Below are 22,844 nucleotides of genomic sequence, written 5' to 3'. Positions count from 1 at the left end.
GCAGACTCTACTACACAGTACTTAATTCTCCATACCTCCGAGAGGTATGAGAGGTAAGAGAAGGGAATGACCAGCTTTTTTTTTTTTTTTTTTAAATCAGATGGGTTCAGATTGCCCAAACTAGAAAGTGGCAGAGCTGGGTGGGATTTGTATCCCGGTTTTTCTGATTCCAAATCACTTTCCACAGTACTTCTCTTGCCCTGAGCATCATGAGTGCCCCCATCCTGAAACCAGTTATTCTCATATCTGCTGGATTACCTTGGGCAAGTCAATTCCTGCCTGGATTTCCCCTTTTCCTGCAGCAATACCTCCCCAACTGAGCTAATGTGCAGTGTTCACCTACCGTGCTAACCCCTTTACATGCGTGATCTTGTGGAGCCCTGGGAGAAAGGAACTGTTATAATCCCCAAGTTACAGATCAGATCAGGCACTTAAGTAGTTGCCCAAGGTCCCACCAACCCTAAGGGGCAGGTCTGAGAACTTAAACCCAGGCCTGCTTAATGTAAGCCCGGAGGCTGAGTGCTTTACCAGTACACCAGCCAGCCTCCCAATCCCTCAATTTTTGCCCCATCCCTAAGCTGGATTCTCCTCTGAGCCCAGATCTTCTGGATGTTGCCTGTGAGAAGAGCCCAGGTGCTAAGTCCCAAGCTTCAGTACCATCCTGATGGCCAATTTCAGCTGAAGATCAATACCTTTTATATTCTTTCCTCTAGCCTTTGTCCTAAACAAGGATCTGTTTACCTTTCTTTTTAGCCAGAGTAATTTTAAAAACATTCATCTCTGGTTTACTGCCACTAGTTAAGTATCACTGAATAAGGTTAAACATTTCTGGAGAAAGCAGCCTTTTTGGCTAATGTGCTAAGGTGTTTCTAAATATCTTATTTGAACATTTTTGTCTCCTACCTCCCACCCAGAACTTCAACAAGCCTTTCCCCTAGGCCACCACTGATCTAATACCTTCTTTGCTGTAGACTGCTAGGGCCTCCCTCAGAGCCGGGAGAAAGCAGACCTTGAAAGTTAAATTGCTTCTAGGCAATTCTTGACATCCAGGCAGGAAACCTAAGACCTACCTGGCAGCGAGGTGTCAATTTGTACAAGGCCACACTGTTTTCAGTTATTCAAGTTTATTGTAAGAACAAAGTATTATTTTTAACAAAGAAAGCACAGTGCCTAAGGCAAGAAGATGGCCAGGTCTGAGACCAAGTCTCTTTCCCTAATGTTTCAGACCAGGTTGACTAGAAGTCTAAAATGTAACATTTATCCACCAGGTGTCATTATTTACCAACTCTGCCAAGGCCCTGGGCCAGCTCCATGCTCTCTACAGTTGAGATCAAGGCTAGAGATGAGAATATGAGATGACCAAAATGGATTTAGGAAAGGCACTGTGTCTGGAATGTAACTTGGGGGCCTTTCAAAGGCCAGAGACGCTTTTCTGATTAGGTTTCCGAACCGCACCCCTTCGTTCCTCTGGAAGGAGTCAGGTTCTTAGGAAGAGCCCTGGCTCCCTGCTGCACTGCTCTGGGCTTAGGTGTGTACCCCCAAGTCTAAGCAGCCATCCCATCAGTAAAATACATGACCTTACTTTTGCCCCAGTTGCCCCCTGCTCATGCCGGCTGGTTCCCAGTCATGTGTCACGGGGCATAGGAAGGCACAGGAGAGGGACAAGCAATTGCTCCTCCCCAGACTGAAGGTCTCTAGAGAGCCAGAGTTGAGGCTACAAATGCCAACGGTTCATGGGGCTGCGAGAATAGGAAATGGGTGTGCATGGCAGAGCCTGGGAGAGGCTCCCTAGAGGACTGAAGTAGGAAAACAGGCTTTGAAATCTCATACCCCCATGTGCCTCTTCAGCTGCAGGTACAGAGCAGGAAGCTGAGATGGGCTCAGGCCAGGCACCCGCCCTCAGAGCCAGCCATTACTGCTGAAGTCCATACGCAGGGCCTCCTCATCCGTGGGGCTCAGCTCCTGCAAGGGGGCACGGCAGGGGCCTCCGTAGTAGCCAAACCAGTCCATGGTCTTCTTCAGCCCAGGGATCCCAAAGCGCCGGGTCACCTGTGGAGCAGGGCCTGTTAGAACAAACTGGGGAGTCCCTGCCTGCACATGTCTAGACACACGTGTCACTTTAGAAAGTTAGGGTTCCTCCCCACCTCCCCTGGTAAAGTAACTTTACCAAATCGGTGATACATTGGTTGATTGGAAATTCAGACTGAGAGACCAGAAGGCAGGGCAGCAGTAGAGAACACAATGCCAACAACTCAGATTAAGGAAGTCCCCTCTTTGGGTTTTAGGAGAAAAATCCACCCCATTAGGGAGAAACATGGCATTCACTCATCAACCTGGGACCAGAGACGATAGTAAGGCTATGGGTCTGTATCCCGGTTCCCAGGGACCTAGGGCCAGGGCACAGGCCTGGGAGGCCAAGAAAGGGAAGGGTCTGTGAGAGCGTTGGCCATAGCCCAGACCTCCACTGGCCCTGTAGGAGGGACACTGATCCATGCATAGCTCCCTCCTGACCCCAAATCTGAAAAACAATGCGTCAGCTGTCCTGAGAAATTCCACTATGAAGCCATATAGCACAAACTTACTACATCCAAGCAAGTTTTCTTGCCTAAAAAAATCGGGCTGGACGACATGATATCTGGAGGGTTTTCCATTATGAGGGGGACTGGAAGCTATTGTCATAACTTAAAATCATGCATGGGGTCTTCTAGAAAATGAAGCATCAAGTTTCTTCGCCTTTGGCATAATAACCAGCAACTGGTTATTTCACGCTGATCAGAAGTGTTAGGTGAGGGGCGCCTGGGTGGCTCAGTGGGTTAAAGCCTCTGTCTTCGGCTCAGGTCATGATCTCAGGGTCCTGGAATCGAGCCCCGCATCGGGCTCTCTGCTCAGCAGGGAGCCTGCTTCTCCCCTCCCTCTCTCTCTGCCTGCCTCTCTGCCTACTTGTGATCTCTGTCTGTCAAGTGGATGAATAAAATCTTAAAAAAAAAAAAAAGTGTTAGGTGAATCTCTGACTACCTAAAAGCTAGGAATGTAATCATTACTTACTAAAGTTTTATTTTGGAGGGAAGGTAAAACCTTAGAAGTATGGGTTTCACAAAGGGTAAAATAATAAAAGAGGTTGGTTGGGGTAAAGTTGAGAGCCGCTGATGAATGACTGATGACCATTTACCACTGGTGGCCAGGGTATTTTTTCTTGAAACGAGTAATACACCATCCTCCTCCTAGCCTGGCCCCAGCCATGATGTTCTAATAACCTCGGCTTTTCACACAAAACGTGAGCGGGATGCGAAAGACCTAAGGGAGAGGATGGGAACAAGAAGTACCTAGAGAAAAGCCTTCTTCCACCGTAAGTGTGTGATGTCTCTGAGTTGCCCCCTCCTCAGACCCACAGAAATAACTGAATGCTTTGGTGGTAAAGAACACAGGAAGTCCTAAATATAGCCAGGGCAGGAGGCCGGCTGGGTGGGAAGGCAGAGGAAGGACATTGTGTTCGAGCAGGGCAGGGCAACAGGGTGACATCAAGCTGCTCCTGGGGTGGCTGAGCCGACAGCCCAGGCAGCAGAAAGGTGTTCCAGGCATTCCTGAGTGTGTGCCCAGAGCTGGCACAGGAGGAGGCCCCGAGGGAAGAGTAAGGCAGGATGGCACATGGAGAGCTAGCGGGGCAGCAAGCATCCTCTCCTCCCAAGGGGCAGCCCACGGCTTCATCTGTCAAATGAGGAGATGACAACACCTACCCCATGTCACAAGAATCAAATGGGGAAAATACCACTATAAAACCACACCCCCAAGGGACCTAAAAGCTCCTCCTTTTCTTGTCCTGGTGGTATGCTGGTTCTGGAACCTTCTCTCTGCAGGTGGGTGGGCATAGAGAGCAGAGGTCCCACCCCACTGGAGTGTCCAGTACATACCAGAGAGTCTGTGCCCTGATGGGGCTCGGCTGAATGGCCCTCATTTCTATAGTTCTTGTGTCCTATTAATAGAGCATCCTATCCCAGGAGAACCTTCACACCCAAGGAGACTTGTGCTTTCCTCCTCAGCTGTCCTTTCTCTAAAGCTGAGTTCATCTGCTCCTTGGCAGTAAAGATCAAAGCTGGGAGAGAGATCTAGAGCCCACCACTTTACCCAAACAAAGCATTACTGCTTAGCCTGGGACTATCACCTCAGATGCAAAGCTTAAGGGGGTGCCAACAAAATCAGTCATCAAGGTAAGTAAAATTTAGTGCCATATTTTCTTAAAAAATCAAAATCAATGCAAGAAAAAAAAGATCCCACAATGAACAGTGTCAATGTTTTAAATAAAGACAGGATTTGAGGGGTGCCTGCGTGGCTCAGTGGGTTGAGCCTCTGCCTTCGGCTCAGATTGTGGTTTCGGGGTCGAGCCCCGCATCCGGCTCTCTGCTTAGCGGGAAGCCTGCTTCTCCCTCTCTCTCTACCTGCCTTTCTGTCTGCTTGTGATATCTCTCTCTCTCTGTCAAATAAATAAATAAAATCTTAAAAAAAAAAAAAAAGACAGGATCCAACAGAACCATGCCCTGCCATATCGTGGCCCAAAGCAAAAGTAAACGTGTGCCCCTAGATCCGTGTTCTGTATGGTTTTTTTAGTTCTTTTTTTTTTCTAGGAATAGATGCAGGAAGAAAATTTTTGATGAGGTTGTTTCCATTCAAGCCAGGAAAGTTAAATTATAATAAATTATGTTTTTTAATATAGATAAAATATTTAAAACTAAAAGAATGCTGTTTTAATGCACCTACTTTTAAGTTTTCCAATATATATTTTTGAAACAGTTTAATGTACTATGGGGGGCAAAAATCACCATTTAGAAAAATAATTAGAGGGGTGCCTGGCTGTCTCAGTTGGTAGAGCCTGCAACTCTCTCTTTTGTTTTTTTTAAGATTTTATTTATTTATTTATTTATTTATTTTATTTATTTGACACCGGGAGAGAGAGAGAGAGACAGCACAAGCAGGTGGAGTGATAGGCAGAGGAAAAGGGAGAAGCAGACTCCCTGCTGAGCAGGGAAACCAACCTCTCCACTGACCAGGGAACCCAAAGCGGGGCTGGATCCCAGAACCCTGGGACCATGACCTAAGCTGAAGGCAGATGCTTAACTGCTTCACTGCCTAACTGACTGAGCCACCCAGGTGCCCCGAGCCTGCAACTCCTGATCTTGAAGTTGGAAAAAGAAAAAGGAAGGGAGGGAGGGAGGAAGGGAAAATACTTAGAGTTTCCACTTCCAGAAAGATGGAATAGATGTATTTTTCCATATTCCTCCCAACAAATACAGCTAAAAAACCTTGGACATTATATAAAAACAAATGTAAGACTCTGAAAGGTAGAGAGAAGGAAGACAAGCTAGGGACTTCAGGACCCAAGGAACACAGAGATGAGTTCCTTGGCCTCGACTGGAAGCTTAAGAAGGCAGCAACCCTAAAATGCCAGTGGGTACAGATAATACAAGCCCCCAACAAAAGCCTACTCACTCAAGCCAAGGACCAGGAAGGAGCAGCCTGGTAAAATGGAAAACTTTAAGACAATCACCACTCTACCCCAGCCAGGCACCCCCACAAAAACCATGGCCCCATCCCTACCATCCCCATCCAGGCCAGCAAAGGTTGAATTGGGAGCCAGAACTTCTACACGACTCTCGCAGGAAAGAGTACCCTTCTCCACCTCCCCAAAACAATGGATGCTCTTAGCAGAGAGGAAAGTTAAGGCTTACACAGCACTGCCCACACCGAAGGAGGCCACCCCCACCCCAGACATATTTGTAATGTCAGTGGAGACCACATAGGAAGCATTAAGGAGGCATTCCTACCCCTTCTGTCAGGGAGGTGTCCGTGGAAGTCAGGGGCAGAGCTATAATTTTAAAAAACCCTCCCCAAAAGAAATCTTCAGGCCCAAATGATCTCATGGGAGAATTCTAGAAAATGTTTAGAGAATATTTAACACCAATTCTACACAGACTCTTCCAGAAGATAGAAGAGGAGAGACTACTTCCCAGTGAACTGATAACCTATTACTATCCGGAGACCAAAAATCAGACAAAGGCAGTGCTAAAAAAGGGGAAAGCTATATACCAATATCTCCTATGAATATAGACAGAAAAATCTTCAACTAAGTGTTAGCAAATGGAACTCAGCAATATTTGAAGAGAGTTACACATCATGACTAAGTGGGATTTATTCCAGGGATGCAAGTCTAGTTCAATATTAGAAAACCATCCCTGTAACTCACCATATTAGCCAGCTACAGAGGAAAAAAAAAATCACACAATCATATCAAGGCAGAAAAGCAATTGACAAAATGCCTCCTGTAGTCCCACACAGACTTGATTTCTGTAGGTACGTAATAAATCTTAAAACCAGGTAGACTAATTCCTCCCACTTTGTTATTTTTTTTTCCCCAAAATTGCTTTAGCTAGTTTAATTCTTTTGCCTTTCCATATAAACTTTAGAATAATCCGGTGTGGTCTTGCAGAGGGATATACACACCAATGATGGGAGCAACAGAGAACCCAAAAATCAACTGGCACAAATACGCCTGACCGATTTTTTTTTTTAAGATTTTATTTACTTATTTGACAGAAATCACAAGTAGGCAGAGAGGCAGGCAGAGAGAGGGAGAAGCAGGCTCCCCGCTGAGCTGAGAGCCTGACATGGGGCTCGATTCCAGGACCCTGGGACCACGACCTGAGGCTTAACCCACTGAGCCACCCAGGCGCCCCAGCCCAACTGATTTTTGACAAAGATGCAAAAGTAACTCAATGAAGACAGATGATCTTTTCGACAATGATGATGGAGCAAGTGGATATCCAGAAGCAAAAAGACAAAACAAAACAAAAAAAGGAACCTCCACCTAAGTCCATACTCCATACAAAAATGCTCTCAAAACGTAAAACTATAAAACTTTAAGGAAAAGAAAATAGGGAAAAGTCCTCACAATCTAGGGTTGGGAAAAGCCTTCTTCCACTTGATAGTAAAAGCATAAATACAAATGAAAATATTGATGAATTGATCATCATCAAAACTATTAAAAACTTTTGTTCTGTAAAAGACCTGTTCAGAGAATGACAAGACAAGCTACAGATGGGGAGAAAATATTTGCATGGTATCTAAAATATGTGCTGGTATCTAAAAGATATAAAGAACTTCCAAAACTCAATGGTAAAAAGAAAAATCCAGGGTGCCTGGGTGCTCAGTCAGCTAAGCATCTACCTTTGGCTTAAGTTATGATGCCAGGGTTCTAAGATCTAGTCCTGCTTCGGGTTCCCTGCTCAGCGGGGAGCCCACTTCTCCTTCTGCTGCTCCCCCAGCTTGTGTGTTCTCTTTCTCTCTGACAAATAAATAAAATCTTTTTAAAAATCCAATTATAAAGTAGGCAAGAAACATACGACATTTAAGAAGATATACGGATGGCAAGTAAATACATAAAAAGATGTCCAATAGCATTAGTCATCAGAGAAATGCAAGCTAAAACCACAATGAAATGTTACTACACACCTATCAGAATGGCTAAAATCAAAAATAGTCACAATGCTTAAAGCTGGTGATGATGCAGAGAGAATGGGTCAATCATACATTTACACTGATGTAAATACAAAATGCCATAGGCACTCTGGGAAACAGTTTGGCAGTTTCTTAAAAAACTAAACATGCAACCATCATATGATCCACTAATTATTGATTTATCCCAGAAAAATGAAAACTTACATTCATGCAAAACCCTGTGCATGAATGTTCAGAGCAGCTTTTCATAGCCCCAAACTGGTAACACCCCAGCTGTCCTTCCACCGGTGAACAGTTCCACGAGCCGTGGCCCAGCCACACAGTGAACCACCGTTCATTAATAAAAAGAAATGGGCTGTTGCTGCATGCAACAACTTGGATGGATCTGCAGGGAATTCTGCAGAATGAAAGCCAGCCAATTTCAAAGGTTGCAGACTCTATGATCCCATTCACATGGGCGTGTTGAACTGACAAAAGTATAAAAATGGTGAACGTATGGGTGGTTGCCGCAGTTAAGGAGGGGGTGGGGGAAGGAGGGGAGCAGGTGTACCCATGAAAGCATAACATGAAGGATCCTTCTGGTGATTAAAGACTCTGTATCTGGACCGTATCAATGTCCAAATACTGGTTGTGATATTGTACTTTAATTTTGTAAGATGTTTTTGGGAGAAACTGGGGGATAGATGGGAACATGGACTCTCTCTGTATTCTTTCTCTCTCTCTTTTTAAAAAGATTTTTATTTATTTATTAGAGAAGAAAGAGAGAGCGAGAGACCACATGCAGGGAAGTGCAGAAGCAGTCTCTCTGGGATCATGATCTGAGCCAAAGGCAGATGCTTAACTGGTTGAGCCACTCAGGTGCCCCTGTATTATTTTTTACAACTTCATCTGAATCTACGGTTATCTCAAAATTAAAAGTTTAATTTAAAATATGCATACAAACGTGTCTATAGGAAAACACATTGTCCTCCCTGCGTCAGACGCCAATACAGCTCAGCACCGTACGGCCGGGCTCTTGACAGGCATTCCATCTCAGCTCATCTCCTTGACTTGCCCAATACAGAATCGGGGTACACCGTCTGACTGCAGACTAGATTACTCAAAGACAAAACTCTCCTGGGAAATCTGGGCTCTGAATACATCCAGCCTCCTAACACCTCCTTTACTCCCAATCATTCTGTTTTCCAGGATCTGAGCCCTTCTAGAGCTGAAGGAGAGGCCCATGGTTCACCCTCTCCAGGTAGCGTGTCTCTAAGAAAGGTTCCTGGATTTACTTAATGTCACCATGATCAGCCAGAATGTTTGTCTCAATGCTTACTCCAGGTCTAGAGGTCTGGAATTTTAACAGGCTCCCTACAGTGCAACCAACAGGGTTCAACTTTGGCTGAAGTTGTGATTTTCTGGAGAGGCACAAGGAGTTCCCATGCTGGGACGTACTCTAAAAGGACTTTCTGAAAGGGAAGAGGTGAAGTGGGGACTGCTGGGCCTGTCTGGGCTCCTACCCCATTGAGGACACAGAAACACCCCCCCCCCCGCCATGCCCTGGGGCCATCGTCCGGGAGCTCACCGCAGTGTTCGGCTCAATGAGGCGGTGCTGCAGTTTCTGGGCATCTTCCCATTGCCCTGTGAGGCACAGTCGCTCCAGCTGGCACACCTGAGCCCCCAGGACGTTGGCCAGGGCACACACGCCCCCTACAGCTCCTGCCCCACAGTAAGATTGCAAAACGTCAGCCAGAGCTGCTTCTCACGGGTGATTCCAAATCCTGAGCCCCCGCCCCTCTTATTCTGGGGAGAAAGGATGTGGATTTCCATGCCGCTGGCTAGCCATGTCCAAGCCACGCTCTGTGAGTCCAGAGTCCAGATTTCCAGAGTGAAAAGCTGACAGCATATTTGAAGTACGATCCCACAGGCTGAAGGTCAGGGAACAGAGCCTGAAGGCTAACTTAAGGACAGTTCCTCCCCTGCACTCCTCAACACACCTCCCAGACTGAAGTCCCACCTGCCAGTTGACAACACCTCCACTAGCCTCTGACTCATCAGTCCCGGAAGGGCATGGAGTGGACGGGAAGCCTTTGCTCTTCTGAAATCTGATTCCTCCCCCTCCCCGGTGAATTCAGTCTGGGATGACGCTGGGGGTCGGGGGCAGTGGAAGGAGCCCTGGACAGAGTCAGGAGACCACGTATTTCCTCCCACTGGCAGCATGAATTTGCATGAGTCACAGACCTCCCAGTCCTCTATTCTCATTTGGGCAGTGAAAATGGGCTGACTGTGATCTCGGGAGGCCTTGCCACTCTGCCAACCTGCGATGTGATTCTAAGGCTAGTTAGGGGTGACCCTAAGCATGGTGGCCTCAAGACCGGAGAGTGGGAAATTTGGAATGAGCTAAGATAGCTGCCATTTAGTGATCCCCACTCTATGCCAGTCACTATGCAGACACACGGCCGAGGCTCTCACATTCTCACGACACCTCCCTGCTTTACAGAGTAGAGGCTCAGGCCAGCGAGTTTGTACACCCTGCCCGGCAGTACTCAGTAAGTGGCCAAGCTGAGATTCCAACTCACATCCCCCCACCTGCAGGGCCCGTGCTCTTTCCATCTACTCTGCCCTCAGGAACAAGGCTTCAATGGGTCCCCTCTTCTGGCCTTGCACTTTGGAGACTGCGACGTGGCAGAGGAGAGATGTGCAAGGACCCAGGCTGCAAGCCACAGTCTGTGCAGACCAGAGGAGAGGATCCACAATTGCCCCCTCAGCGCCGGACAAGTAACGCAGATCTGGACTTCCTGGGGCTTCAGCCCAAGGAAGCCGATGCTTCCTCTCTTCCCCGCTCCGGGGCTCAAATCCAACCTGAACCCAAGGAACCTGACCCACAGCAGACCAGCACAGTTGCTTTAGTAGTGACATTCCTCGGATCCTGGACTGAAACAGAATCAGGTAGCTGAAGATCCCAGGCCCAACCCTCTAGGTCTTACTGTTCCTTCTGGCCTGGCCCCGGCGGGCGGAGCGGGGGGACACACTCCTGGACCAGAGGAAAGGCCCCAAAGCCTCTGTCCTCAGAGGACGACTTACAAGGTGAGATTAGAAGAGATAAATTTGTTAACTAAGCAGAGAGCCTGGGACTTAGAACAAACTTCAGGCATCCCTGCTACAGCCAAGGACTACACATGGTCACTGTCTTCTGCCCAGAAAGGTCACTCGTAAGCCTCCGATATTCAGACAAGCAAGGCAAAAGAACCCTGCAGACCCAAACCCAGCCTTATGTGGGGCCTTGCTGTACCACCCACCGCAACAGTGTGAGAACAGCAGGAGGCCTACCCACGGCATAGCTGGCCAGCAGGAAGCCAGCCGATCCAGCCAAAACTTGAAAGTCCTGCCTCCTGGTCTTGTGAACCAGCAGCCCCAACCTGGTCACCTGCAACAGCAAACCCGTGTGAGCGCTAAGCCTCGAGCTTCCACGCCACGCGAGACGGGGGCTGGCCAAGGGTGGGGGAATGAGCGCCTTGGCCCCAGAGAGCTCCCCTCAAACTTGGACAGAGCCTCAGAGAGCCCACACGGTGGGAAGAACCCCAACAGGAGCCCAGGACTGAAGTGGGTCCCAAAGCCTCCCTGAAGCTGAGAGCCTGGGAGAAGAGGAAGGACCCCGGTGGGGGCCACTGCCACTCACGTCACCACCACTGTCCTTGATGCCCACGATGTTTGGGTGCTGGGAGAGTGTGACCACTGCATCCACGGGCAGGTCCAGCCCCGTGTTGGCTGGGACGCTGTAGAGCACCACAGGAATGGGGGAGAGGTCAGCGACCTGAGGGAGGCAGAGAAGAAGGGAGAGGCAGAGGGCAGCTGCCCCAGGCCTGAGGAGCCCCAGGCACTGCCCACCACCAGCAGCTCCGGGCCTGGGTCCCCGCAGGGCCTCCTGGACAGGCCAACCTCCTGGACTAAGAGTCACAGTGCTGTGTTCCTTGCTTATAAATGATAATAATAACATTTCATGAGTGCTTTCTATGTGCCAGGCTCAGTTCTCAGTCCTCTGTATTTCGATGGAATTAGGTCCTTGCAATGACCCCATGAGGAAGCCACCATCATTTCTCCCCTGTGAGAGGTGAGGAAACAGCCATACAGTGTGGCTGGTTAGTCGCCCAGCAGCATCCCTCCCCATTCCCCCAGATGCCATTCATGGGAAACGGGCTCTCCTCTCGGGCCCCAGCTTCTCTGTCTCTTCTCCTCCTCCAGCCTCCTCTTGGTCGCAGGCCCCAAACCCATGCCCACGCCTCATACCCACCTTGGTGTAGTGGTGAATGAGGGCCGCGCTGCTCATGCGGCCACGATAGTAGCAAGGGGTCACCACGATGGCAGCATCAGCCCCAACCTGGGCCATGCTCACAGTCATCTCCACGGTGGCTTGAGTGGCTATAGGAAGAAAGAGGGAGTCTTCCCTCTGTGGCCTATAGGCTACAGCAGGCAACATGGCGGGGAACAGCAGGAGGCAGAAGGGCAGGGCTAGGATCCCAGGGCAAGCAAGGGGTTCAGAAGAGACAGAACCAGTAGCCTGAACCAGCCCCAGGGCCAAGGAACCTGGCTCCCCACCAGCCCCAGGCACACCCCCCCAACCCCCCAAGCCCAGAGCACCGTGGTCTCACACTCGCAGCCAGAGCCGGCTAGCAGGAGTTTGTCCTTGGGCATGGCCTGGCGGACTCGGCTCACCACCTCCAGCCGCTCGCTGCTGGTCAGGAAGGGAAACTCGCCATTGGAGCCCTGGACCACAAAGCCTGCAAGAGAGGTCTCATCACAGCCAATGCCTTCCCATCCTCTGCAAACAACCAGGACATTGGTGGTACATGCACCCGTGTTCCTACCTCCCCAACACCATAGCTTTTCACACATTTCCTTCCCATCTTTGTCCTGATGCAGGCAGAATGTCTTACCCAGTTCTGACGGCAGTGTCCGCACCATTTTCTTTGTGTTAATGAACTATCTTAGCTATACCCCAAAGAATAGATAATAATAAAATCCACAGATGTGTACCCAGCATCCATGGCAACCCTCCCCTGATCACCTTTTTCTTCCTCTTCTAGCTGTCCTGACTTGGATGTCATTGTTCCCATTCATGTCTTTATCCCCTTAAGATGTACATATTGACCCATAAACAAGACACAAGACTTTTTTTTGCCATGTAAGTTTTACAGAAACTGAATCAAACTCTTAACAACGTTCTTCGGTTTGCTATTTGTGCTCAAGATCATGTTGTGACCTTTGTCCACAGCAGTACACAGTTCTGGTTCATTCATTTTAACTGCCATTATATTCTATGGTGAGGTTCGACGATACTTTACTTTTCATTCTCCTGTTGGGGACATTTAGAATGTTTCCTTAGTTTTGCCATCACAAATAATGCTAAAACAAACACGTCCACTAAAGTCTTCTGTGCCCATGTCTGAGCTGCTCTACAGTTCACTTGGGTGTGTGACTGCTGAGTCACGCTTCCGTGTATCTTCACGTGCCAAACGTCTGCCTCATTAGCTGGTTCGCACCCCGTTGGCTCATGGAAGGGTCTGTTAGTGTTCCTCCTTGCCAACACTGGGCAGAATTCATTTTTGCCAATTTTCTGGATGAAAGTGAGAATTAATTTTTTCCAATTTTCTGGGTGAAAAGTGACATCTCGTGATCTTATTTTGCATTTTCCTCTTTGATCGATCACCTGAGAGGTTTCTAATGCCACCCCGTAAGGTGTCAACCCTTTTACATCACAGAATTGATGCTCTTTGGCTGAATCCGAAGGGAATGTTAGTATAAAACCACTTTCCTCTCTGCTTCTTTCATTTCACTTTCTCTTTCCTCTTCTTCCTCCTCTCTACTCCATTCCATTCCAAAAACAGTGTTCTAAAAAAGGCTGACAAACACAGCCTGCGACACAAGATTATTAATAAATAGGGGACCGCTTGGGAGAAAGGAAAGAGAAGAAAGCTGGGGGGCGATACTGATCCACAAAATCCCTGCAGGCAGTTGAGAGACGGGCCTTCGCTTTGATTTGGAGCTTCCTGACAGTCAAAGCTAAAAGGGAAATGTGGTCAGCTGACAGATCGTGGAACGCAAGATAAAAGCAAAGCAGCTGCCCCAGAGACACACAGTTTCCTGGCATCGGGACCAAGAGAGACTGTTCCCATGAGTCATCCTTAGGGGACACGGTGTGATGGAGAGTCAACTTTTCACCACAAACCTTTTTCCATGCTGTTCACAACAGCATCAGATTCCACGGGGTGGATTGCCACAATGGGTCCCTGGATATATAGCATTTTGGTAGCATTGCCAGGAGCATCTTGAGGCAAATAGTTTTTGGCTTCTGTTGTGTTACCTCCTCGGGGTCCATTTCTCCATGTCAGGCCAGGAGCCTCCTTCTGTCTTGTTACAAAATGTGCTTGTGGTTTCTCAGTGAGTTCCCCTGCCCCCAGCTGTGGGGTTGCCAGCCCCAGAGAGGAATGGACCCCTCCCTCTATGGAAAAGGCTCCAAAGACACCTCCCTCCCTCCGAAACCCTGCTGGCCACTGGGCTGGGCCAATTCCTGCTCCAGTCACTTCTTCAGCAGTGCTCACTCTTCCCCAAGCCCCCTTCCATTCTGGTGGCCAGTTCCAGGGACTCCTGGACCCAGTAGTTTTGCACTCTCAGAGGGGAAGCAGGGCCCTGGACTCAAGACTCACCCGGTGGCCTTTCCCTTGTCTCAAGTAAAGGAGCATGTGACCCAGGCCTGACTCCTAAGGAGGAAATCAGGCCTGGCCGGGGAGGAGGGAGTATCACAGAGTCAGGGAAGGACTTGGACCCAACTCCCCTTTTGAGTGAGTTACAGCATGTCTCTGAGTCCCCATTTCCTTTTCTATGGGATGACAATAAAAACATTTTGATGTTTGGGGAGCCTGAGTGGCTCAGCGGGTTAAAGCCTCTGCCTTCGGCTCAGGTCATGATTCCAGGGTCCTGGGATCGAGCCCCACATCGGGCTCTCTGCTCAGCAGGGAGCCTGCTTCTCCCTCTCTCTGTCTGCTTCTCTGCCTACTTGTGATCTCTGTCTGTCAAATAAATAAATAAAATCTTTAAAAATTTTTTCGATATTTTTAAAGGCCCAGACAAGAAAATGTACAAGAAAGCACTTTGAAATCTTTAAAATGATGCTGCCAACAGCCCCCTCCCTCTTCTGGGTGGGATATCCAGTGTTAGGCCTGCTGTGCCTCCCCTGGTGTAGAGAGGGGACTAGAGGAGGGGGAGGGGCCAGGGTCCTGGATGGGTCAGGAGTGAAGACAGTGGGTGTTGGAGGAGCAATGTGGTGGAGTGGCTCAGATGCATAGACTGAACTCAGGAAAGACTGAGTGTAATTCTCAGCGTAGGACCTCATCAGCTATGAGATTTTTTGGGGGGTGGGCAGTAAAATGGCTTCACCAAACCTCAGCTTCCTCACATGAAAAGTGGGGACAATACAGTGCCCTCCTTAAAGAGTTGTGAGGCTTAAATGAGATACTATTTGTAAAGTGCTTAGATTAGAACCTAGCAGTGTTCGCTGAGAATTAACACTGGTACAATACCAATGGCAGTCTTTGAATTTTGTTTGAAACTTTTAAAGATTCCAAATTCATCAGCAGCTAACCTGAGATCTTACGAAATAAACTTTTAATAAGGGATTTAAGGTCTTCCAGATAAATGCATGCATTTTATACATTTTTGCAATCACTTTCAGAAGCCACACCTTACCACCCTTGCTTTTTTTTTTTTTTTAAGATTTATTTATTTGACAGAGATCATAAGTAGGCAGAGAGGCAGGCAGAAAGAGAGGAGGAAGCAGGATTCCCGCTGAACAGAGAGCCCGATGTGGGGCTCGATCCCGGGACCCTGAGATCATGACCTGAGCCAAAGGCAGAGGCTTAACTCACTGAGCCACCCAGACGCCCCACCACCCTTGCTTTTTGTCTACTTTGGGAGCCTCCAACATTTTCTAGAGTGACTGAATATTTTTTTTCCATTGACATTTTTGTTAAAAAGCATTTTTTTTTTACATTTTTTATTTGATAAATTACTTTATTTTTCATGCAGGCCTCATACACAATGTGGGGCTTGAACTCATGACCCTGAGATTAATAGTTGCAAGCTCCACCAACTGAGGCAGCCAGGCACCCGTTATGAAGTATTTTAAATTTGAAGTGTGTATATATATATATATATATATATATACACACATATATGTATATATATATATACATATGCACACACACATATATATTAACATATATATAAAGTCACTTATTAGTAATTTTAAAAATATTCAAATACTGGGGCATCTGGCTGCCTTAGTCAGTGGAGCGTACAACTCTTGATCTCAGGTCTGTGAGTTCAAGCCCCATGTTGGACGTAGAGATTACTTAAAATCTTTAAAATAGATGGATAGATAGAGGAAATCAAATACTTCCAATTATGCCCCATAAAATCAATCAACGTTTAGGGTGTTTGTCGATTTATCCATCTTTTGGAAGGATCTTTTAGGGTGCTTTCTCCTGGGAGTGTGAGGCCCACAGGCTGGAAAACACTGGTAAGTTTATTAACAGATACCAATGGTACATTTCCGTGTAAAGGAGCCGCTGGGGGTTAGACAGTGCTGTGTAACTGACTTCTCCCCACTTTCATGGGAGAGACAGCTGCCTCCCTTGAACTCCCTTACTGGAGAGGTCACCCCTTACCCCAGAAATAGCTTCTTGGGACCCAGGAAGAGGAGGCAGGGGGAGTCCCAGGCTTGAGGGAGGGTACAGAGAGTCAGGACATGTGGTAAGAAGACAGAGGTAAGCATGAGAGACGGAGCCCTCCCCATAGGGCCAAGGGGCACTGGTCTGGGGGGCAGCACAGGGGAGGACTCGGGGTCTGAGCCTTGGAGTCGGGCAGAGCTGGGCTCTAACTCCAGCAACACCACTGTCTATGCCCTGTCAGGCGAATCACGTCTCTGAGCTCAGGGGTCTCATCTGCAAGATGGAGATAACGCAATACTGTCTCCATGGGACTGGGCCGTACACTTCACACAGAACGTGCCATATGCTAAAACTAGAAAGGAAAAAAAAAAAAAAGAGGGAGCTGCTGGTAGTACTAGTAATACTCCCAGTTAGTGCTAGCAGCAGCCACAGCTGCAGCCATAGTACGATGAGCAAGAGAGAGTATACGGCACAACAGCTCTGAAGGTAGGCAGGGGAAGGCACTCATGGGGATCCCAGTGGCCCCGGAAAGCAGGGAGAGAGCCCTCTAGTGCAGGACTTGAGCAGCAGTAGACAAGGTGAAGATGACACCAAGAAGACAAGAGACCCACAGCCCACCTTGCTTACTAGCTCCTGAAAGCCTGTCTCTCTCCCCACCTCTTGACACCCGGCTGCTCCCTCCTTCCCTGGCCACCAATGGGTTGGTGGGTGCTGAGCTCACAGGAGACATCTCATCCCCAGAACCTGAGACCCGGGGAAGCTGATTTATGGAGTCTTGAATCACCCCAGCAAAAAGCCCAGGCCAAGGGCCTCATGAAGATGACTGTGGGAGTAGGAAGCCTCTCCCCGTATCCCCGCCCAGTCCTGAGGCTGGCCACAGAGACCCCCGACTCAGAGTGAGGGTATACAAGGCTTTATTGGCTCAGTTCCAGGCATCTGGCACCGGTCTGGGGCTCTCAGCTTCTCCTGGGATCTGCCTCGCCTATCTTCTCTCGGTGGGTCTTCAGGGGCCCGCTGTGTGTCTCAGCTGCTTCCCTTCCTTCCATCTTCCCCTCCATCAGGAGCCATTCTCTGCAGCAGACCCTCAGAGACTCGAAGGGGCCCAGGAGCTCTGTGGGGGGCTGAGGAGGAAGGGGTTTGGGTGGCAGCCTCTCACCCTGGGCCACACAGGGTGCCCTGCAGGAGAGAAAATAGGCCTGCAGTCGTGTGCCAGCCCTGTCGGGGGAAGGGGATCTCCATCTGTGGTTAGGTGGCTTCAAAGGGGTGGTAGGTCTGCTGGCTACGGTTGGGCAGACTGTGGCTCTGGTGGCTCTGATAACCCTGGTGGCCGTGGGGACCATGGCCGTGGAAGGTGTGCGTGTGGTTCAGGCCAGCTACCGCGGTGTCTCGCTGCATGAGGAAGTTCCCCTTCAGCTTCAACTCCACCTCCTCAAGGGCCTTCAGCTCCTCCTGGTTGATGTCTTTGGACTCCAGGTGGCCTGAGTTCTGGTACGTCATGGCGCGCTGCAACATGGAGTTAGCCAGCTGCTGTCCCAGGTTGTCAATCTCCTTGGTGCAGGCAGCCACAGCAGCCCATGTGGCCGCGTCCGTGGACGAGGATTTTCCTGACTCCCTGTGGGTCTCTTTGGTCACCGAGGAGCCAGACAACCTCTGCTTAGTGGTGAAGGCCTCCCGGTGCACGGCTGTGCCCACCTCGCCTTGCCTGGTGGTGACGGTCTCCACGTGCACCGTGGTGCTGGCCTTCCCGCTGCCGCTCTCAGGGGGAGGCGTGGTGCTGCTGCTGCAGGAGGCCAGCTTCTCCTCAGAAAGGCGGCTAAAGTGCGATTTAATCCAGTTCTCATTCTTTGCTCTGTGACCTTCTGGTGGCTCCTGCTCCTCCTGTGAGGGCACAAGGAATGTCTTCCGTCTCTTCTTCCTCTGCATCCACAGCATGAGGCCTCCACCTCCGAGTAAGAGGGCAGCCCCCAGCACCACCTTGCATGATGGTTGCTGGATGAGCTCCAAGATGGCCTCCAGGACCCTAAGCCAGGCAGGCAGAGCTAAGAGCACACTGGGAGTGAGGGAGCCCGGATGGTCTGGTTCATGCTTGAAAGGGCAGGTTCCCTGAGGCTGTCTGACAGGCAGGCCACCAGTGGGACCCTTCCTAGGATGCCCCTCCCACCTCAGCAATGAAGCCCATTGTGAGGAAGGTGGCTAGGGGGAGGGGTGGGGAGAGGCCACAGCATCCCTCCCATCCAACCTGGCAGGCGTTTCCTGAGGCCCAAGTCCGGTCTCCCACGCTGACAGCTGTCCCCAAGGTTAGTGGGAAACTAGCTTCCCTAATTCTGAGTCCCTTCTGCCTTCTGCTTGTGACCCATTCTGTGACTCAATCCTTCTTCTTTTCCAATCTTTGGTTTCTCTCCCTCTCCATCCGGTGGCCCCAGGGGGCAGAAGCCACTGACCACAACTGAAGGACCCCCTTGGTTGGGCTGGCCTCCATTCCTGGCAGTCTGACGTCGGTGTCTCCTTTCATTTAGGGCCACCCCTGCTGCCAGCTGAGCTCATTCCATCCCCATTTGCAGCCCCAACCCCTTTACAGAGCAGGGTCCAGATGGAAAGGGGCCCAGGAAGGAGCTCATTCTAGAATAACATGAGGTCACAACCGAGAGGAGACAAGCAGTGAGCTGAGAAGGCAGAGTGGGTAGGATAAGGGTCTTTACCAGATCCCAGATCCCAGGGGCCATTCCAGGATGGTGGCTGCTATGTCTTGCCTTAGTGATGCACCTGCAAACCCAGAATTTGCCCCCCTCCCCCTGTGCCTTGGTTAAATAGGCACAGTTTAGATGCTGAGCAGGTGGGCCACCTGACCAGACTCTCTGTAGGTACAAACAATGGAGAGTCTGACCTATAATCCCAAATTACATCCAGAGCCTCTCAGGGGTAGAAACAAATCTGGGCTCCTCTATTTTTTTCCCAGAGGCATCTAACACACTTTTTAAAAAACACATTTCACTTTTAAAAAGCAAATGCCGGGACACCTGGGTGGTTCAGTCAGTTAAGTGTCTTCCTTCAACTCAGGTCATGATCCCAGGGTCCTGGGATCACACCCCACATCGGGTTCCCTGCTCAGCAGGGAGTCTGCCTCTCCCTCTGCTGCTCCCCCTGCTTGTGCTCTCTCTCTCTCTGTCAAATAAATATTTTAAAAAAAAAGAAGTAAATGCCAAAACAGGGTTGTGAAAATTGTGATTTCTTAAAAAGGATTTTATTTATTTATTTGACAGAGACACAGTGAGTGAGGGAACACAAGCAGAGGGAGTGGGAGAGGGAGAAGCAGGTTCCCGGGGAGCCCAGTGTGGGGCTCGATCCCAGGACCCTGGGATCATGACCTGAGCCGAAGGCAGATGCTTAACAACTGAGCCACCCAGGCTCCCCATAAAATTGTGACTTTTTAAAGCAAAATAATTCTATTTAATTAGAAGTATACATACTAAGGGAATGAGATATATGCTCAAAGTTTTATGGGAAACATCATCTCCCTAGTCCTGCTGAAGTAGATCTATGTTGTCTGCTGACCTCATTTGGAAATAACAATTCAAAGTTCATCTCTGAGGTTGTTTGTGGGAGTGAGTTCAGGGCCAAATGGCCCCTCTGCAACAATTTTACCCTCCAGTCTCCAGTTATAACTTTCATTTAAAAATGATACTCTTTATACAAATCGTCAGTAAAAATTAACAATGCAAAAATGAGAAATAAAGAGAGCTACACAGTTTCAGGCAATACCTTCCAGAAGAATCTCTAACTGTTCACTGATTCATCAAGGGCAGATTCCTACCTCCCCTTTAGATGACCTTTAACTTACTGCAGGAGGCCCTGGCAATGTGGTATGTGATGGCTTCCTCCTCTGCCCCTGAGTGTTGGGCAGCAAAACCAAAGCCAGAATAGGGCCAGAGAAACACCGTCTGTAGAGCAAAACTTGTTCACGGCTCCTTTCCCAGGCATTCTGGCTGCGTCCTGGGAGCAGGGACAGAACCATACGGGCTCTATTCTTTGTGCCAGGACCTCACACTTGAGCTCTTGGGGAGGGATGCAATAACCCTGTGGCTCAGTTCCATTCTAAAATGAAGAAATCAGATGAGAGAGGTTCAGTGATTTCTCCAAGGTCGCCATAACTGACAGATCCAGGATTCTTACCCAGGCCTTCTAACTGCGGATGCTGAGCTCTTTCTACCCAGCCCACTGCCTCCCTGGTGTGTGGGTAAAAGAGAGATGGGGCAGGAGCAGGAACCTGTGTGGGTTGCATGGGAAACAGGCTAGTGGGCACCCCACGAGAACAGGAACTGGAGGTACCATTCGCCCATGCCTGTGCTCCTGGACAAGCCTATGCCCTCTGCAGGAGGGGATGAGCAGGTAGGAGGGAAGGAAGGGTCCAGAGAAGAGCCTGGGGGTGTCAGTGGATTCTCTGGGTCGCAGGAAGACACTAGACGCAAAGTTCACCCCACCCCCAGCACCAGGGTGTCCTTGAACCTGGAGTGTGAAGCAGAGTCTTCCTGCCTCTTAAGATTCAAGGAGTGAGGAGTGCCTGGCTGGCTCAGTCAGTGAAGCATGTGACTCTTGATCTTGGGGTCATGAGTTCAAACCCCACACTGGACGTAGAGATTACTTAAAAAAAATTTTTTTTTTTTTTAAATAAAAGATTCAAGGAGCTTCTCCCTTTGCTTCAAGAGACCCTGGCCTCCATGCAGACTTTCAGGCCCCAGCGAGCTGAGCCCGAGCAGAAATTTACTTCAAGTTTGTGTCACTGCTCACTGTGGGCATCCACAGGGCATTCACTGTGCCCTAGGGAAGGCTCGCCTGCACCTCCGCCCTGAGATGTGGATGGGGTTTGGGTCAGGCCAGCAGTCACCGTCACAAAGCGGCTCTGACCACAGTGGTCCTAGTGACTGTGACCACTGGATCTGTAACTTCTAAGGTCCATCACCCTTCCCTATTCACTGTGTGCTTTCGTTTGCCCTCTCTCGGATTCTTCTCCCAGCCAGCCGGCGATGTGGGCATTACTACTCCCAGGTGTCAGATGGGGAGACTGAGGTTTAGAGAGATGATCTCACAGCTAAGTCAGCGGTGGAGTTGTGATTTGAATCTAGAGTCCACCGCCCCGCCGCAGTCAGAACCTCTCCATTTTCAGAGCTGGTGCCAACCGGACTTTATTTGTTGAAACAGTCTGTTCTAGCAACTCAGTGGTTGGTGCAGGTGGTGTGAAACACCCCAGCGTAGTCCTGCAGTCAGACTTGGGTTCAAATCCCAGCTCCGCCATGTGTTAGGAATGACCTTGGGCAAGTGACTGTGTCACTCTGAGTCCCAGCTTCCCATCTGTGAAATGGGGCTAGTGAGGTTACCGCCTCAGGGACTTGTCACGGGTGACAGACGAGGGTGGGCAGGATGGGGGGAATTGACCCCTTCTTCTTCCCTTCACTTACTGTGGCTGTGGCTGTGTTGCACATCGATTGTTACAAGTGTCTGGTCCCTGACCTCGATGAGGGGAGACCCATGCGTAAAGAGAGAAATGAGTCAGAGGATCCAGAACAGGAATTAATTCTGCTGAGGAAGGCTTGGCTCAGAAGAGAGTGTGCAAACAAGGCTTTTAGGGAAATGAGCCCACTGGCTGGGTTGCCACGTGACACCCCTCACTGAATTCACAGCCGCACAGTGTTCGGTTGACAAGGACTTTCGTACCCATTATCTAGTCTGAGCCCCACAATAATGCTGGGCTAGGAAGGCACTCTGGTAGTTTACAATCGGGGAAACTGAGACAGACAAGACTCCGTCAAGGTTGCAAGCTAGCAAGGAGCTTCCTGACAAGATCTTAACTCCAGAACGGTCCCCTCTGCTCCTCTCCCATAATAAAATGACCCCTGGGCACCTAACTGTCTCTGAGCAGCTCCCTGGCTGAGGAGCCTGGGGTCATTCCCATCTTCCCCCACTCCCCCAGAGGACAGGTCCCACTTACCTCGGAAGGGGAAGGTACCCAATTTGTGCAGATTCTCCTCCAGTTTCTCATAGTCCACCTCTGCCGTGGCAGTGAAGGGGGTGGTCACAGGGGGGTAGATGCCTGCAATGTCCACCTTCCTCCCCTCCCCCGAGGCCCAGCCCCCCACCTTCTTGGACAAGCCCCTGCTCAGCCCCTGCCTCACAGAGGACCAGATTCCACGGCCCAGCATCTCTGCGAGAGGCCCGAGGCCCAGCTGGTCTCTGCCCCTGTGTGACACGGAGTTTACACTCCTTCCAACCCTTGTTAATGATCAGTGTGTCTAGTTAAAAATTTGCTGCCCCCTGACTGTTGGCGCTGGGGTAGGCCTGGGCTGAGCGTCCCCAGGGTCAGAGGCTAAGCCTGTAGGCCCCATGGCCATTCTCCCCTTAGGGAGCGGCTGGACAAATGCCACAGTCCAGTGTCCCTCTGGCCAGGCGCGGGGGTAGGTTCCTGGAGTACGACCCCGGGGAGCTTCTCTAGTGGGGGCCAGGTCGGGCCCTCCTCCTCCAGTTGCCAGCCCCGCCCGGAAGGCCGACTTCCGCTTGTAGGGCCGCGGCTGGCGGAGCCGATTGGCTGAGCCGCCCCTGCCCTGCGGGGTGGAAGCGTGGTTGGTGAGCGGCAGCCTG

The 22,844-nt window shown here is 49.9% G+C and overlaps 2 protein-coding genes across 4 annotated transcripts; both read right to left on the bottom strand.

Annotated features, from left to right (window-relative positions):
- Positions 1-1,105: 1,105 nt before the first annotated feature.
- Positions 1,106-22,824, bottom strand: HOGA1 (4-hydroxy-2-oxoglutarate aldolase 1). 3 transcript variants are annotated; one of them, XM_047702902.1, is made up of 7 exons: positions 22,198-22,809; positions 12,138-12,266; positions 11,780-11,907; positions 11,168-11,302; positions 10,819-10,915; positions 9,074-9,207; positions 1,106-2,049 (listed from the first exon to the last, which is right to left on the bottom strand). In XM_047702902.1, the coding sequence occupies exons 1-7, from the start codon at positions 22,406-22,408 to the stop codon at positions 1,900-1,902; spliced, it is 984 nt and encodes a 327-aa protein (XP_047558858.1). In that variant the 5' UTR covers positions 22,409-22,809; the 3' UTR covers positions 1,106-1,899. The 3 variants fall into 3 exon arrangements, with proteins under 3 accessions (XP_047558858.1, XP_047558860.1, XP_047558859.1); XM_047702903.1 differs by lacking the exon at positions 1,106-2,049 and adding an exon at positions 8,817-8,957 and having other exon boundaries at positions 22,198-22,824; XM_047702904.1 differs by lacking the exon at positions 9,074-9,207 and having other exon boundaries at positions 22,198-22,820.
- On the bottom strand, positions 17,112-19,228 carry C14H10orf62 (chromosome 14 C10orf62 homolog). Its single transcript, XM_047702912.1, has one exon. The coding sequence runs from the start codon at positions 18,144-18,146 to the stop codon at positions 17,460-17,462; it is 687 nt and encodes a 228-aa protein (XP_047558868.1). The 5' UTR covers positions 18,147-19,228; the 3' UTR covers positions 17,112-17,459.
- Positions 22,825-22,844: the final 20 nt, after the last annotated feature.

Source organism: Lutra lutra, chromosome 14 (assembly GCF_902655055.1).
Source record: "Lutra lutra chromosome 14, mLutLut1.2, whole genome shotgun sequence".
Classification (NCBI taxonomy): domain Eukaryota; kingdom Metazoa; phylum Chordata; class Mammalia; order Carnivora; family Mustelidae; genus Lutra; species Lutra lutra.
This window is presented reverse-complemented; position numbering and strand designations above follow the sequence as displayed.

Coding starts and splice junctions, on each gene's coding strand:
- C14H10orf62 (XM_047702912.1), bottom strand. CDS start 18,146: ATGCTGTGGATGCAGAGGAAGAAGAGACGGAAGACATTCCTTGTGCCC.
- HOGA1 (XM_047702902.1), bottom strand. CDS start 22,408: ATGCTGGGCCGTGGAATCTGGTCCTCTGTGAGGCAGGGGCTGAGCAGG. Junction 10,916..11,167: donor TCAAGGACAGTGGTGGTGAC/GTGAGTGGCAGT, acceptor TTGCTGTTGCAG/GTGACCAGGTTGGGGCTGCT. Junction 2,050..9,073: donor TCATTGAGCCGAACACTGCG/GTGAGCTCCCGG, acceptor CCTGCTCCACAG/GTGACCCGGCGCTTTGGGAT.